The following is a 17,131-nucleotide window of genomic DNA, read 5'->3' on the forward strand; positions in this document are numbered from 1 at the left end:
TGGATTTCATGGTCATTGCAGTTTTTTGCTTGCTCAGCTCATTTTGCCACCTGCAATCTACTTATTGTGCTGCCTGTATTTTGTTACTGTGCTGCCTATAATTCTGCTATTTTGCTGCCTGTAATTTCATTTCCCTGTAAATTCAAATTAGTTTAAATGAAGCCTTTTTTGTTTGCCTACTGTTGTTATTCCTTTGCTGTCTCACTTCGCCACTTGCTCCTTTCCTGTCTGTTCACCACTCCCACCAAGAGCCCCACCCCCTCCCAGCACTTACCTAATTAAGGCGTGCCCCTGGGGTGCCCAAGGCTAGTCCGTCTGCACCCGACTGCACCTGGACTGTGCATAGCACCAGGAAACCTGGTTCTCCTGCCACCCACAGATACTCCACTGCAGATCTATGATCACTGGACCCCAGATGCTGCAACAACAACTGCTGCCTCCCATCTCCTCGATCAACAATAGAACCTTTCACCTGCTACCAGTGTCTCTTCACCTGCAACTCAGGACCTCCTACCCTCAAAGAAACCATCTCTTCAACATCTTTAAAGAGTTCTCCTGCCTATCAGCCCCTGAGAACATGATCGCCCCTTCCCAGGAACTATGCAACTCCCATGCTGCCTACTTCCACAACAAGATGTACACCTACAGAAACTTCAAACCCCCAACCCAGCAATCTCCACAGCCTCCTCATGCCAATGGATGCCAATCATAACCATCCGCTAACTGCATGGGAACAGCTCACCACACAAAGCACTACAACCATCATGAACTTCATCCACTCTGGATCACCAATGGACCCTGCACCCACCACTTCTTCAACCTCAGAAGCGTGGAAATGAGCCCTGGAATTCACATCCAGAGATATACTTGCACTGATTGGTGGTGGGTGATGTCTGTTTGCAAAGGACTGGACATAAAATTAGGAGGCTCACTCAAGCTTCAAGGAGAACACCAGCATTAGTACAGACACCTAGACATTGTGATTCTAGAAAGTGAATTTAAGTACTGTCTCCTTCCACAAGCTTATAAACACACTGGAAGCTCTTACATGGCTCTGGAGGCTTGTGCTACTGCAGCTGGCTATTTTCAGTGTGGGGAAGCCCACAGTCAGCAATGCCCAGTGAGTCCATAGATGTTGATAGACCACCTAGAATGCATCTCTATCTCTCAGGAGAAAGAAGAAGCAACTAGATTGTCAAAGTAAGATGGCTTGTCAGAGACCACCAAGACGTATGTGAGTTGCACAACATATGCTCTTATGCCTTGGGGTTCACCCTGATTTGTCCTCATGGGTCATGCAGCAATCTGCCTTCTTAACTGCCATGGTTCAAACCACTTCAACATGGAGCTATTGCCTCATTGTCATAAGAGCTCCTATGCTTAGAGCTACCTTTATTTTCGAAGAATGAAAAATGTAAATCCTGGGCAGATCCTCACAAACTTTCCATTGCAAATTTTGAACTCTACAGTACTTTTTCCCATTGTGTTCAGCTACTTTTACATTACCTTACTGGTTATCATTTTATTTATTTTGTTACCTGTATATGCAGATTTTGAACAGTGTAGGTTTGGCTATATTAAGTACAAAGTACCATATTTTTAAGAGCTTCAAGTTACAAACAGCCTAAAGATAAAAAGGGTTGCAAGTGATGTATGCTTGCCAATATCATACAGTGTGCACTAGCATTTACATGTTACAAAATTATAAATGTATTTTCATATATTATATCTTTTTTACAATTCATGTGCTCTGTTTAACACTTTTTTAATTTGTGTTATATGTTTATGGAATAATATTTGATGTCTGCTTTTCACTTTTGACTACTGTTTTAGCTTTGAAAAAATGCATTTACCTTGAGATGTTATTAAATACATGCTCTTCCCATCTTTATAATAACTATAATATTTCAGTTATTTACTCGTAATCTTCCTTATTCCAAATACCCTTATTCTCATAGCAATACTTTCAATATGAGGTGTCTAACCGATGCCAAGGCACAACATGATGGAGCTGTAACCAATAAAAAAACATGAACCAAAGACTCCTCTATTACTCCTCTGTGCCCTTCCCACGAAAAAGGCAATAGAGGGGGCTGGACCCCACCACATTTCCTCTATATTCCCAAGATATATAAGGTAATCAAGGTTATGATAATTATTGGTACAAGAAAAAAATATTCAAAGTAATGAAGTAATGAATAATATGTGTAAGTAATTGCATCAGTACCTCTGTAACCCATTTTCTTATTATATGAAGAAATACCGGAGCAATTAAAAGCAACCTGATTCATTGCATATAGTAACACATTCCCAAACAATGCGAACAAATTACTCACTGTCAAAATTAGGAGATGCAACTATTCAGGGTAAAGCAGAGTTTCCTACACCCAGGCTACAATGACCAAAAAAGGTAAAAGGTGTAGCCCAAGTAGTGGATTGTGCATCTGTCCAAAACAGAAGCCCTGCAAACCTCAGTCCAAAAGGCAGCCTTTCCGTGGGTAGACATACCCTGTATTTTACCTGGTTATGTGAACCATGAGAAATGGAAATAAAGGTTTTAACTCATCTGCTCAAAGTTTGAGTAGAAGTCTTTTGTCCATGATGAAAATTACCAAAATTGTAAACAATTTTAATGATTTTCTATAGCTTTATGACATGGAGAAATACGTTTTCACAGCTCTTAATGCCTCAAAAATGTGTAAAGCCTCTTCTTCACGAGTAATAGGCACTGGAAAAGGAAGGTAAAATTATTTCCTGATCCTGATGAAAGGAAGGCATTAACCTGGAGACAAATCTGGGCCCTAATTTAAGCACTAACATATCAGAGGAGATTCTTTTATGAGAGATTTAATGGACAAACAGCCCAATTCTCCAAGTCAATGGACACGAAAAGCTCACTTTCAAAGACAGATATTTCAAGTCTACCTCTTTCATGAGCTCCATGGGTCAGGAGTGTATTAGTTTGAGAACCAAAGGAAGTTCCCTAGAAAGTAAAATTGACTTCAGATTTGGCCTCGTCAAACACATACTCTTCAGCAGTTTTAAACCCAAGGAATCCATCTCAGTAACACCCCAAGATTACCTGATGGTCCTTATTGCTGTCTATCATACTCTCAAAGAAGCAACGGCTAGGATCTTTTCTAAAACCTTCTGTAAAAATTGAAGGAGCCATTTAGATTCACAAAGAGTCGGGTATAAAAATGTGTTCATACACCAGTGAGAGAAAGATGGGAAATGATGATCATAAGATTTTCTAGTGGACAACTTCTTGACTGCAGTGCTGGACAGACCAGGCCACAGGTGAAGAGAGCCCCAGTCTCTCTACACTCCTCCTTTCAACAACCATGTCAACAATCGCAATCTCCTGCATGGGTATAGAGAAAGCAGTGGCGATGGAACAGTGGCCTACCAGAAAGATCCACTCTGTGGCACTCACCATCATCCGAAAAAAGGAAACCACTCCACTGTTCACCTTCTCTTTCCTCAACCTGGCTAATATTTTGCATATCAGAGGAAAGGGCTGAATAATGAACAACAGAACAGGAGTCATAGACAAGTAAGTGCTTCTACCCCCAACGACCCTCCTCTTGAAACATCAACAGAAATGTTGGAAACAGAGGACTGGCAAAGAGTTCTAGCCGAGGAGTAACAAATATTTGACAAATTTGATTGAAAATCATAGACAAAAATAGACAGAATAAGGGAATGCCCTGCTTAACCTGTCCTCAACACACGGTCTTTCCCCAAATGTAAGATGCATAAAGGCCCATCAGAAGAGCTTTTACCTAGCCAGATTTTGCAAAAGGTGGGAGAAGTGAAGAAGAGCATAATCAACGGCCAACATCTAACACCAGTTGATGAGTGGGAGTTCTCCTCCTATAGGCATCTCTGCTGAATTGATTGGTTGCCTAAAGTAGTCCCCAACCTATCTTGCTTGCATTAGTAGTCAGAATATATGGCAGTGGCTAGGACAAAGGGATTCCATTTGATATATATGTGGGATCAACCCTCCACTGCGTTGTTCCCTCGATACCACTTGTTACATGCTCCATTCACTCCAGACTGTGTAATGTTGAATTACAGTAGACTAGGAGGTGACAAACCAGAGAACCCAGCAGAAGGCATGTCCATGGCGCCATAAGCACACACAACACCTGTAGAGATATGAATGACAAATACACAGGAATCATGAAAAAATAAATCAGGAAAAAATAACCGAAAGAACAAAAAAAATTGCTCACCATGAGAACTTCCACCACTGACCAGTGAAAGAAAAAGACTGCGGAGAGTGTGAGGTTTTGTTGTAGTAAGCTTGCAATCTTCATCTGAGACTGGAACAGAGCTCCAATGATCTCCAAATAATGAGGGGGAGACAGATGAAATTTCTGCAGGTTTATTAACAGGCCGTATTCTTCCATTGTTTGACTAACTGAATTGGTGTGCTAGTGAAGCACTAACTTTGACAGAGAATGGATGAGTAAATCATCTAACTAAGGGTGGGTTAATATTCTTCTGATGTGCAAATTGGCCACAATCAGTGCTAGAACCTTTGTGAACACACTCAAGTATGATGTCAGTCTGAACAGACACAGCCGAAATGGTCAGTGTCAAACTTCCAAACAGAGTCTGAGGAATGTCTGATGAAGGGGATATATTGGTATACGCAAATAAGCATCTTTCATATCCAACAATATCATCTATTCTCTCACAGTTGCCAGAGAAAATATTCTTTGAAGCGTCTTTACCTTCAACCAGGTTTTCTTGAGAACCACATTCAATTTCTTTAGGTTGGATATTAAACTGTAATAACCCTAAGATTTTTGGACCAGAAAGACAGTGGAATAAGATCATTTTCCTCTCTGATTTTCTGGAACGGGGCATATTACATTTTTCATTAACAGTTCTGATCTCTCCTGAGACAAAGCCTGGATTTTTGCTGGCTTTCTTGAACATGATAGATGAATCAGTTCAGAGTCTGGAGGGATCTCCTTGGATCTTGAATCTTGAGAACCCAGGCATCTGAAACTGTTTTTTGCCATTTCTTTAGAAAAATGGACAGACATTCTCCAACTAGAAGCTCAGCATAGTCAGGAGTGCTTTACTGGGCTTTGGCAGAGGAGGCAGAAGAAGTATTTGAGCTCTGGCACCTGCCCAGGTAGGACCAGTGGGGCTTATTTCTTCAAGATTGAAAAATTAATTGAAAGTCCTTTTAACGCATCTTCCTTCCAGCTCTTTGAGAGAGGTTGGTTTGACCTGGGCTCTGAATGAGTGTGCATATTTCTATTTTTAAAGGCTCTTGAAGCATGCCTTCTAATTGAACTCCAAACACTCTCTTTCCAAAAGACAAGAATCCCCACTTTTTGAGCCCATTCTGCTTTCCAATCCCTTAGATAGATTTGGTGTCTGGCAGCTATGGTAGAAGACACAGAGGATGCAGAGGCCTTTTAAATACCACAAGATAAGACTGAAAGGAATTTGGCCTGCATTTCTATTTCCATATTGGAAAATAATTCAGAGCACTCAATACTATTCTGTATGGCTGAAGTTAAAGCTTGAATTTATTTCACTAGAGACTGAGAAGGATATACTGCATATATGCCTCCTTCTCTTCAGTGACTTTTCCACCTTCCAATCCACAAAGTCAGTAACTGCATGATCAGCTAACACTGGGTCAATAATAATGGGTGCAAGGACTTTCCATAGCGTCCTTGGCCAAAGCCTGGGTTAAGAACCTCCGTAATTTAGCCTTCTCTGGATGTTTCCACTCTCTTGAAACTAGATCCATAATTTCCTCATTTATAGCTAAACAAGCCAGCAAGTGAGACTGCAACTGCTTAAAAGCCCAGTGCTAGTGCTTGCCATTTTATCATCAAAACTGGAGATTAGCACCCAGTGGCCAAAATAAAGATGAGTGTTCAACTTTAGAATGAATTTTCTGTTATGATTTGTTTCAGGGACATATAACTCCTTCTCTTCATGCTCATGAGATGGCCATAAAGAAACAGTTGAATGTAGAGTACCATTAATTGAAGAAATTGATGAAGTGGGACAACAAAAAAGAGAATGACTGCTAGCTTTGTCTTGATTTAGACAAAGAGGCAATCAAATATTGCATTTGTTCTTCGAAGAGCTGAAAACAGCAGACGTAGTTCAAGCAGTAGACTTATCCTGTTTATGTCTTTTCCCAATCACATGATCATCTTATGAGCAATGGTGCAACTTGGAGGAGTGCTTCCCATGCTCATTGACGGAGAACACAGAACTGGAAGAAAACTGCCCCTACATAGTGGCATGTTGAGGACCATAGTCCGCCTTGCATAAAGTCCACATAAGAGAAGAGCTGAGACATCAACAAAACCAAGGTCCTGATTCAGTTATTGGCAGACAGGTTATTCGGGTGACGGATATCCAGTCCACCGAAATCTAAACTTCATACAACAAAATGGGATTTAGATTTCAGTTGTGATAGAGTAACCCATCTGTCAATATCTAAATCAGGCTCTGAGGGGGTCATTCCAAGTCTGGCGGGCGGTGGTCGCCGCCCGCCAAACTTACCCCGCCAATTGGCCGCTCCGCGGTCAAAAGACCGCGGAGGCCATTCAGACTTTCCCGCTGGGCCGGCGGGCGCCTGCCAAGGGAGCGCCCGCCGGCCCATCGGGAAAGGCCATGCAACATAGAAACCGGCTACGAATGCTATGCAGACAGTGAAAATCATGCTGGGGCCCTGTTAGGGGGCCCATGCCAGTGGCATGGGCAGTGCAGGGCCCCCCAGGGGCCCCACAACACCCGTTCCCGCCATCCTGTTTCTGGCGGTGAAAACCGCCAGAAACAGGCTGGCGGGAAGGGGGTCGGAATGCGCTGCCATGGAGGATTGTCCCAGCCGGGGCTAATCCGGCGGGAAACCACCGGACCCGGCTGGGCGACCGCGGCTGTCGGAATACCAAATGAAGCACCGCCAGCCTGTTGGCGGTGCTTCCGGGGACAGCCACCCTGGCGGTCTATGACCGCCAGGGTTGGAATGAGGGCCTGAGTCTCTTGATGTATGTTTTTTGCCAGAAAAAAAAGAACACAGGGCATGGCTCTGGAGTTGCATCTCTTGACTGGGGAGAACAGCTAATTGTAATCCATAGTATGCTGGAGGAGCACAAAGAGCACACCAACTCCTTTGCAATAAGGGATCAGGAGGATCATTTAAAAGAAACAAGTACATCCTACCACTCGATTAACTCAAATAAATACTTCTGTAATCAGGCCAAACAGGTAGGCATAAGCAAGACAAAATGCATGTAACGAAAGTAACATTAAAATTAACAGACGCCCACCCATCATACAATCTAACAATAAGGGGAAGCAATATACATTTATATGTTAAATGAAATGGTAACCTCAGTAAAGCCCAGCACAGTGCTTTACTTACCAGGAGACAAGGGGAAGCGCAGTACTTTCTTAACCCCAGGAGACCTCGCCCCCCAGAGTTTACCTTAAAGTTCTCACAGGCTCCTTAGCTCCTGAGATGTCTGTGGAGCAGACACAAGAGCATGAAGTCGGATGGGCTCTGGCTAACTTTATTGCCATATTTGTAGAAGATGCATGGAGGAGGGATGGGGGTGTCTTTGTTTTATGTTTTTTGATTGGTTGCAGCTAGGCCCCATAGTGCCTGGGAAGAAGTCAGCTACCTCATATAGTAAACAGTAGTATGCGCAAATGAGTTCAGAAGATAACATATGTGTTATGCTGCACCACATCTTTGGATGTAGGCCTTTTCTACCTTTTCAAAGATTTCATGAGAATCAAAAAGGCTTGGGAGAACACTTTTCAATGGCATAGCAAATCCCTTGTGTCCTGGTTGCCTTCAATATATTAGGTAGTTGTTGCAACTGTAATGTATGGAAATGCATTGTCAACATTCGCAGCAGGGAGTTACTAAAATAATCCACTCATTTTATATTTACTAATGATAGAAGTATGTGTTTAATTTCATAATACACTGATTTGTTGGTTGACAAAAGGGAACTGAGTATGCCAAATCGCAGCCGTATTACCGGACGGTCCCTAGTGCAACAATGTGCTGTGGCAGCTGCTTCTTGTGCCACTAGGGCATTTTTATATTATAGGATACAATACTTATACAGCACTTTTATCAAATGAATTGCACTAGTGTGCATTATGCAGGACCAATCACCATGGGGGCATTCCCCCATTTGAATGATAATACAGCACCATGAAGTGAGAGAAATCTTTCCTCCTGGGTAATTTTACAGATGTGGGCACAGGTTCAAAGAAGTCAATAACAGTCACACAGACTGTAAGCCACATAGAGGTGGCCCACTATTAATGTGCACAATAAAGGCATCCCTAAGGAGCAATGTATGGGGGTCAGAGGGACTCCCCACAGAATCCCCATGGAGGTGGGTGTGGTAATGTTCTACAACTCCTGTAGTGGAGCATCTTCCCTGTCTTCAAACAGAGACCAGTTCACCCCCAGTTAAAGGGGGATTCATGGTTTTAAGCTGTGTCTTCAATTAATGTGCTCTCCTTGCTGCAGTAATGAATTGTCAGAGTATTCGCTTCTCCTGAGGACAGCACATGTTTTTTTGTAGTCAGATACACTGCCCTGGTCTGCATTGGGTGACCTAGTTAAACGAGCATTCTGCATGAACAAGGACAGTAATTGAGCCCTCACTGCCTACTTTTCATCCTTGTAGTGAAAACACACCATTGGGCAGTTGGAAAGTTCTTTTATAAAACTGGATAACATGGCAATATATTTAGTGCTATAATTGTATTAGGGCAAGTAGAAATAAAACAAACAAATATGTATAATTATACTTAATAGCATTAGCATTCTGTGCTTTAAAAATGTAGCAATGCCTTTACTGTAAGCCTGAATAGCAAAATTAGTTTATGACTTCATTAAACTTTTTAAGTGTATTTTGTCTTTGAAGAACTTGCACAAAAAATCTACTTTTAGATTGTGAAACAACATGTATTTATGCATTTGTACTTACTGTTATTACACTACCAATTGAATAATTGTCTGGTTCATCTACAGTTAATTTTGTTCCGTACCAAAGCCCAAGCCCAAAGGTGGAATAGAACAACAACTGAGAAATTCCCATTGATGAGTATGTTGCAAACGATTTCTTCATACCAGCATTTCGAACTTCTTGCAAGTTAATCTCATATCTGAGAAAGAGAAGAAAGCATTATGTGTTAAGACCACCAGGATTCGAAAGGTTCTTGAACAATTTCTTAAAGGTGTGAATTTTAATCATTATTCCTCACAAGAATCGGAAGAATCAAGAACATTGCCCAGATGTTATTTTGCACGTTTGTTTACGGACTTCTTTGTGCTTCTGTTGGACCTGGTCCTTCTTGCAGGGTCATCCCCAAACTTTTTGCCTCCTTCCACCTATTTTTTCTGACCAGTTTTTGTTAGCTTTAGGACTCTTAGCACTTTACCACTGCTAACCATTGTTAAAGTTAATATGCTCTCTGTCTAAGTTGCATTGGTGATTGGTTTATTCCTGATTGGCATATTTTATTTTTTACTAAGTCCCTAGTAAAGTGCACCATGTGTGTCCAGGGTCTGTAGATCAAATGCTGCTAGTGGGCCTGCAGCACTAGTTGTGCCCCCCACATGAGTAGGCCTTGAAACATGGCTCAGACCTGCCACTGCAGTGTCTGTGTGTGCAGTTTTAAACTGTCATTTCAACCTGGCAAGTGTACCCACTTGTCAGGCCCAAGCCTTAATGTTTTATTCATGTAAGGCATCCTTAAGGTAGGCCTTAGGTAGATCCATGGGCAGGGTGCAATGTATGTTAAAGGTGGGCCATGCACCGATGTGGTTTACATGTCCTAACAGTGAAATACTGTTAAATTCTGTTTTCACTGTTGTGAGGCCATCTTCCTCGTAGGTTAACATGGGGGCTGCCTTTACATATTATTAAAGTGCAGATTCCCTTTGAGAGCAGATGGAAATGTGGAGTTTGGGGTCTCTGAACTCACAATTTAAAAATACATATTTTCGTAAAGTTGTTTTTTAGATTATCAGTTTGAAAATGCCACTTTTAGAAAGTGGGCATTTTCTTGCTTAAACCATTCTGTGACTCTACCTGCTTGTCTATTCCCTGTCTGGGTCAGACTGACAGTTGGGCTGCTTTTGAATCTCCAGTAGACAGTGACACAAAGGGAGCTGGGGTCTAGCCTACATATCCTGATGGTTCATCTCGGCTAGAGTGGAGAGAGGAGCCGATAATTACACCTGAATTGGGTGTGCTTGCCCTCACACAATACAGTCTCCAACCCCCTGGTGTGTGTGTGGGACCAGGCCTGGGCAAGGTAGGATCTTGTGAACAACAGAGACTTTCCTTTGAGGTTTGCCTGCTTCAAAGGCAGAAAGGGGTATAAATGGCAGACCAAAAACTCAAGATTTTCAGATTACTTCTGGAACCAAGAGAAACCTCTGTCACAGAGAAAAGCTGAAGAGATGGAGGGGGATTACTGGCCCTTTGCCTGTGACTGTGCTTTTTTGGGTTGGCCTGCAGTTGCTGATTCAGTCTGAAAGAGTACAAAGACTGGACTTTGTGGTATATTCCTGATTGTGAAGTGTCTCCAAGAGACTGAACTGAGCTTACCTCCTGTTTTGAAGTCTCAGGGCCATCAAAGACTTCCTCTGCTGAGACTCCTACCCTGTCAAGTGGTGCCGTATCCAGTCCCTGGGCCCTCAAAAGATGAAGCTAGTGGAACCAAGGTAGAAATCCATGCACAAGATCTGTTTGGGGAAATTTTCTACACACCACCTGCAATGTGGCTGTAAGACAATGCACCACCTGCATCACAGCTGAAATTGATGCACAACCTGCATTGTGGCTGGGAAATCCACAGATCACCCGCATCTTGGCTGGAGAAACGAAGCAATATCTGCTTGCGGCTGCTGAAATCGATGCAAGCCCCATTCAGTGCAGATTGTTGTTTTCGTGCAGCCAAATTTCTCATGCAACATCGCTGGACATCAGAATCGGCGTGAACCTTCCGGGACCCAAGGTGCCTGTCTGAAAATCGACGTATCGCTCTCTTGCTGGAGAGAAAAACGAATCATGGCCTATTCGACCATAGAAGAAGTGGTGCATGGCCTCACTTGCAAATAATAAATCAACGTATAGCTGAATTTTTCAACGCGCACTTGCCCGTGCAACTTTATTTTTGACGCAAACCAGGTACTTTGTGTAACAACAAGATTCCATTATTTTACAAATTCATAACTTTACTTGTGTATGTTGGATCTTTGTTGTTTTGGTCTTGTTTGATTTAGATAAATATTGTCTATTCTTCTAAATTGGTGTGGTGTCCATTGTGTGGTGTTTTCGCTGTATTATAGTGTGTGTTGGTACAATTACTTTACACATTGCCTTTGCGATAAGCCTGATCGCTTGAGCCAAGCTACCAAGGGGGGGAGCAGGGGTTATCTAAGTGTGTATCTACATTGGCTTGACTAGAGTGAGGGTCTCTGCTCGGACAGAGTGCCAACTGACTACCAGCCAGAGACCCCATTTCTAACGGCTTCATACTCAACAACATAGCATTTCTTGCCGTTCACCCATTTGCTTTGGTAACTGAGCATTAGCATGGCAAATGTCTAATACCCATTCCTAGAATATTTACAGTAACTAGGTGTAGCTGAGTGCTAAGTATCTTTAGTAGCAGTACTTGGAGAGCATGGCTCAAGGGCATGCACTGTGCATATTATGTAGGCCTGCTGTAACTTCAAGGCACTGCTAAAAGTTTTATCCTATAGCAATGAGACCCAGGCTTTGGCCATATTCCATAAATTGTGTCCATTATGTATACCCATATTACCTAGAGAGGCTGATCAAATGTCATACCCTGGGTCCAAGATCCTAATGTCATTTCTTCTTTTAGGGTCACAAGTTTTAAATGCATCCAGGAAGTAGCCTTTTTCAAAGTTTTTGTTTATTTTCTGGGGTTTGGAAGGGCAATTCACAGACCATAAATAAGTCCTGACTATAGAAATATAGGTAAGATTTGCATACTCAAGCCCCAGTTATGCAGTCCTCAGCTTAAGGACCATAGGCTTTTACTTTCTTTTTTATATGGAACACACTTAGAAGGGCTATCATTTACCAAGAGTACATACAATGCAGGGCAACAACAAAAATTGCCTGATCTTCCCTGCATGAACGGGAGAGAGAAGAAATGTGACTCAGAAGTAGCCCAGTCCTGCTCTCTTCCTGTGGTGGAGCACTCTTGGCAGCCATGTGCCAAAGCAGACATGTTTGAAACATAGTACAAGGGTGTCTGCATTGTGATCACCATAATTTTGGTGCAGGAAAGGGTCCACCTCCCTCAAAGGAACTGGACCCAGGTGGGTTCCCCAGAGCATTTTCAGGCTCAGGGAGGGCAGCTGCTCAGCCCCTCACAATCTGCTGCAATTTCAGCCCTGAGGGTGAGCTCCCAGGTGCTGTTAGCAAGGTATGTACATTGACAGAATGTGTGTATTTTGATATTGATCATGTATTGTACACATACGGTTGAAAAGTAGAGGACACAACTTCAAAGTGACATCCGTTACACACTGCATTAAGGTTAGTAAATTGTTTTTGGTAGCATAAATTCATATTTTCATTATTATTGTGGTTGTCACATAGCAAAAAGGTGTGTTTTCTATGAGAGTTTAGTTATGTCTATATCTTTAAATTTGTAAGCCCAACTGGTGTTTCTCTTCTTGTTCTATGTGTTCTTGCAATTCATTTTTTAGAGTTTGCATGCCAAAGAGTTTGCCTATAAATTGTTCAGAAAGGTTTGGTATCATAGATTTAAGTATCACTCCTGTTAGGACTTGGAGCTCTACTAGACTATTTTAGGTTCTGTAAAACATTTTGGACATCAGTAAAATTGGAGGGATGGTTATGTTCCCTAACACTTTCAACTATTTCATCTTAAGTTGCAACCCTGCCAGAGAAAGCATTTGAATGATATGTGTTGCATTTCCAATGTATTTTGTCACTTGCTATCGTCTCCTTACTGTATGTTTAGCTCTTTATTTTAATACCAGCTTTTCTTTTTGCCATTTGGTGTAATTTGAAGTTTCCTACATTTTATCTTTGGATTTTATAGCAAAAAGAAAATCTATATATTAAAAACAAATAGCTCATGGTGTTATGTTTAGTGTTTCATTTTTGTAGCGTAGGTGGGCATGCTAACTTATGTTATGGATGTTGACTTCACTTTGTTTTCACTGTAGAGGTTTTCCTCGCAACTCTGTTTAGTATTTTTTTAGCAATTTTATAATTTGTGTTCATTTGAAAGGAACGTTTTTTCAGTTGTGTCTTTCTATTTTTTCATTTAAAATTTAGCCAGGGATTTGGTTGTTTGTTTTATGTTATCATTTCAATATTTTAAAATGTTATTTTCAGTTTAATATTCACTTTTTTTCAGTGGTTACCATAGTACTTTCAAGGTAGTCATTATGGTATTTCAAGTAATTCAGGGCCAACTATACAAAGCTATTTTTTGGTTACAAATGGCCCGATTTGCAGAGTAAGGCCATTTTCAAACAAAAAATGCTTTTTCTGATGTCCTGATCCCTATTTGCGATGCAGTAACCTATCAACGAATCGCAAACGGGATTTGATATTCAGTATTAGGACGGGGTGTGTTTATGGCACACTTTCCTAACACTGACTTGCAGTGGAATGTGTGAATGTTTTGCAATTGAAATGCAGTATCAAAACATTCACATTTTATACGAGTTGTTGGTAAACCATTTTAGGAGGCTGGCCTGGTTTGTCGTGGGTAGCTATGGAACTTACACCATATACCAGGTCCAGTTATCCATTTTTAGTGAAATGTAGGCAGTGTCTAGAAGCCAGGCTTTCTATGGGCAGCTGTAGCTGAGCAGGCAAGGTTCATCTAGGAGGCATGAAAAGCTCATGCAATACCACTATAGTCACACAGTACTCACACACATGAAAGAAAATACTCAGTGTTAAAAAGGTACTTTATTTTGATGACACAAACTCCAAAAATACCAGTGACTATACTCCCTTAGGAGGTAAGTAATTCACAAATTATATACACTAGTATGCAGAAGTAAGCATAAAAACAGTTAGAAAACAGTGCAATTAGTGAAAATCACAATAGTTCGAAATGGCCCTAAGGGGGACACAAACCATATACTTAGAAAGTGGAATGCGAATGTTGGTTTCCCACCTAGGCAAGTGTAGTGTGTAGAGGGGCGCTGGGAGTATTAGAAAACACCAAAGGTGAGTAATAGAACTCACGCTGGAGCCCAGGAAAGCAGGAGTAAAGCATAGTAACTTTCCTAGAACACACAAGAACACAAGAAAGAAGATAATGCAAGAACCAGAAGAGGCTGCAAGACACCAATAGTGGATTCCTGGACCTGAAGACCTGTGGAAGAAGGGGACTAAGTCCAAGAACCACAGAAGAGTGCAGGGAGAACAGGAGCCCCTGCTAACCCAGATGAAGGTGCAAAGGAAGACCCACTGGTGACAAACAGCAGTCAGTACTGCACTGAAGAAGATGGATGTGGGTTCCTGGTTGGTGCATGTTAGAAATGGGGTCTTTGGTTGACAGTCAGGTTACCCCCTGTTCAAGCAAGGACCCTCACTCTAGTCAGGGTAAAAGAGAATCACCCTCAGCTAACCCCTGCTTACCCCCTTGGTAGCTTGGCAGAGCAGTAGGCTTAACCTCAGAGTGCTAGGTGTAAAGTATTTGTACCAACACACACAGTAACTTAATGAAAACACTACAAAATGACACAACACCGGTTTAGAAAAATAGGAAATATTTATCTAAACAAAACAAGACCAAAACGACAAAAATCCAACATACCAAAGTCAAGTTATGAATTTTTAGAGATTAAACTCAAAAATAGCGCTTAGAAACAAAAATGCTTCGATGAGATGTTAACACGGCGTTGTGACGGAGTTGTTCCCAACAAGCCAACACCAGCGGCGCCGGACACGGAGTCGTGTAGACCCCCAAGTACAGTACCTTTGGTGAAGAGTGAAAACAAGCCGATGCGCAAAGTCAGGGATCGCGGCGTCTGTGCGAAACGTTGAATCCGTGCACTTCGAGCGGCGTCGGTCACGACGTGGTGCGGCGACTTCCACGGAGTCGTGGACTTCAGCGGGGCTACTGTGGCGTCGGGCCTGCGAAGAGCGTCGCGTTCCAGCGAAGGTCACGGCGTCAGGTGCAGGCGGCGTTACCGGATTCAGCAGCGGCGTCGGTCCGAAGTCGTCCGAAGTCGATTTCCTTGGATTCCACCAGCTTTCCTTTCAAGGGCCCAGGGACTGGATAGGGCACCACTTGCCGGGGCAGGAGTCTCTCCAGAGACTCCAGGTGATGGCAGAGAGAAGTCTTTGCTGTCCCTGAGACTTCAAACAACAGGAGGCAAGCTCTAACTCAAGCCCTTGGAGATTTCTTCACAAGATGGAAGGCACACAAAGTCCAGTCTTTGCCCTCTTACTCTGGCAGAAGCAGCACTGCAGGATAGCTCCACAAAGCACAGTCACAGGCAGGGCAGCACTTCTTCCTCAGCTATCAGCTCTTCTCCAGGCAGAGGTTCCTCTTGGTTCCAGAAGTGTTTCTCAAGTCTGTAGATTTGGGTGCCCTTCTTACACCCATTTTAGTCTTTGAAGTCACCTTTCTTCAAAGGGGACTCACACCTACTTGTGAAATCCTGCCTTGCCCAGGCAAGTCATCAGACACACAGCAGAGGGTTGGAGCCGGCATTGTCAGAGGCAGGCACAGTCCTTTCAGATGAGAGTGACCACTCCACCCCTCCCTCCTAGCAGAGATGGTTAATCAGGAAATGCAGGTTACACCCCAGCCCCCTTTGTGTCACTGTCTGGTGTGAGGTGAAAAACAACCCAACTGTCAAACTCACCCAGACAGGGAATCCACAAACACGGCAGAGTCACAGAATGGTTTAAGCAAGAAAATGTTCACTTTCTAAAAGTGGCATTTTCAAACGCACAATCTTAAAATCAACTTTACTAAAAGATGTATTTTTAAATTGTGAGTTCAGGGACCCCAAACTCCACATGTCCATCTACTCTCTAGGGGAATATACACTTTAATCATATGTAAAGGTAGCCCCCATGTTATCCTATGAGAGAGACAGGCCTTGCAACAGTGAAAAACGAAGTTGGCAGTATTTCACTTTCAGGACATATAAACCACATTACTATGGGGGTGATTCTGACCCCGGCGGTCTTAGACCGCCGGGGCCAGGGTCGGCGGGAGCACCGCCGACAGGCCGGCGGTGCCCCGCAGGGCATTCTGACCGCGGCGGTCGCCGCCGAGGGGATTCCGACCCCCCCTACCGCCATCCAGTTCCCGGCGGTCCGCCCGCCGGGAACCGGATGGCGGTAGGGGGGGTCGCGGGGCCCCTGGGGGCCCCTGCAGTGCCCATGCCACTGGCATGGGCACTGCAGGGGCACCCGTAAGAGGGCCCCTACAAGTATTTCACTGTCTGCTTGGCAGACAGTGAAATACGCGACGGGTGCAAATGCACCCGTCGCACCTTCCCACTCCGCCGGCTCGATTACGAGCTGGCATCCTCGTGGGAAGGTCGTTTTCCCCTGGGCTGGCGGGCGGCCTTTTGGCGGCCGCCCGCCAGCCCAGGGGAAAACTTGAAATACCCGCCGCGGTCTTTTGACCGCGGCGCGGTATTTTGGGGGCGGAATTCTGGCGGGCGGCCTCCGCCGCCCGCCAGAATCAGAATCACCCCCTATATGTCCTACCTTATCCATACACTGCACCCTGCCCTTGGGGCTACCTAGGGCCTACCTTAGGGATGCCTTACATGTAAGAAAAGGGAAGGTTTAGGCCTGGCAAGTGGGTACACTTGCCAAGTCGAATTTACAGAGTCAAAATACACGCACAGACACTGCAGTGGCAGGTGTGAGACATGATTACAGGGTTACTTGTGTGGGTGGCACAACCAGTGCTGCAGGCCCACTAGTAACATTTGATTTACAGGCCCTGGGCACCTCTAGTGCACTTTACTAGGGACTTAACAGTAAAACAAATATGCCAATCATGGAGAACCAATTACGTACACATTTTAAACAGGAGCACT

At 43.4% G+C, this 17,131-nt stretch overlaps 1 protein-coding gene across 1 annotated transcript in view; it reads right to left on the reverse strand.

Moving 5' to 3' along the window:
• Positions 1-17,131, reverse strand: part of LOC138262461 (ATP-dependent translocase ABCB1-like) — a 691,566-nt gene that overhangs the window by 544,672 nt on the left and 129,763 nt on the right. Inside the window, exon 5 of the mRNA XM_069212356.1 lies at positions 9,009-9,186. Coding sequence (XP_069068457.1) covers positions 9,009-9,186 — 178 coding nt within the window. The remainder of the gene's footprint in view (positions 1-9,008; positions 9,187-17,131) is intronic.

This window comes from Pleurodeles waltl, chromosome 10 (genome assembly GCF_031143425.1).
Source record: "Pleurodeles waltl isolate 20211129_DDA chromosome 10, aPleWal1.hap1.20221129, whole genome shotgun sequence".
In the NCBI taxonomy this organism is placed as follows: domain Eukaryota; kingdom Metazoa; phylum Chordata; class Amphibia; order Caudata; family Salamandridae; genus Pleurodeles; species Pleurodeles waltl.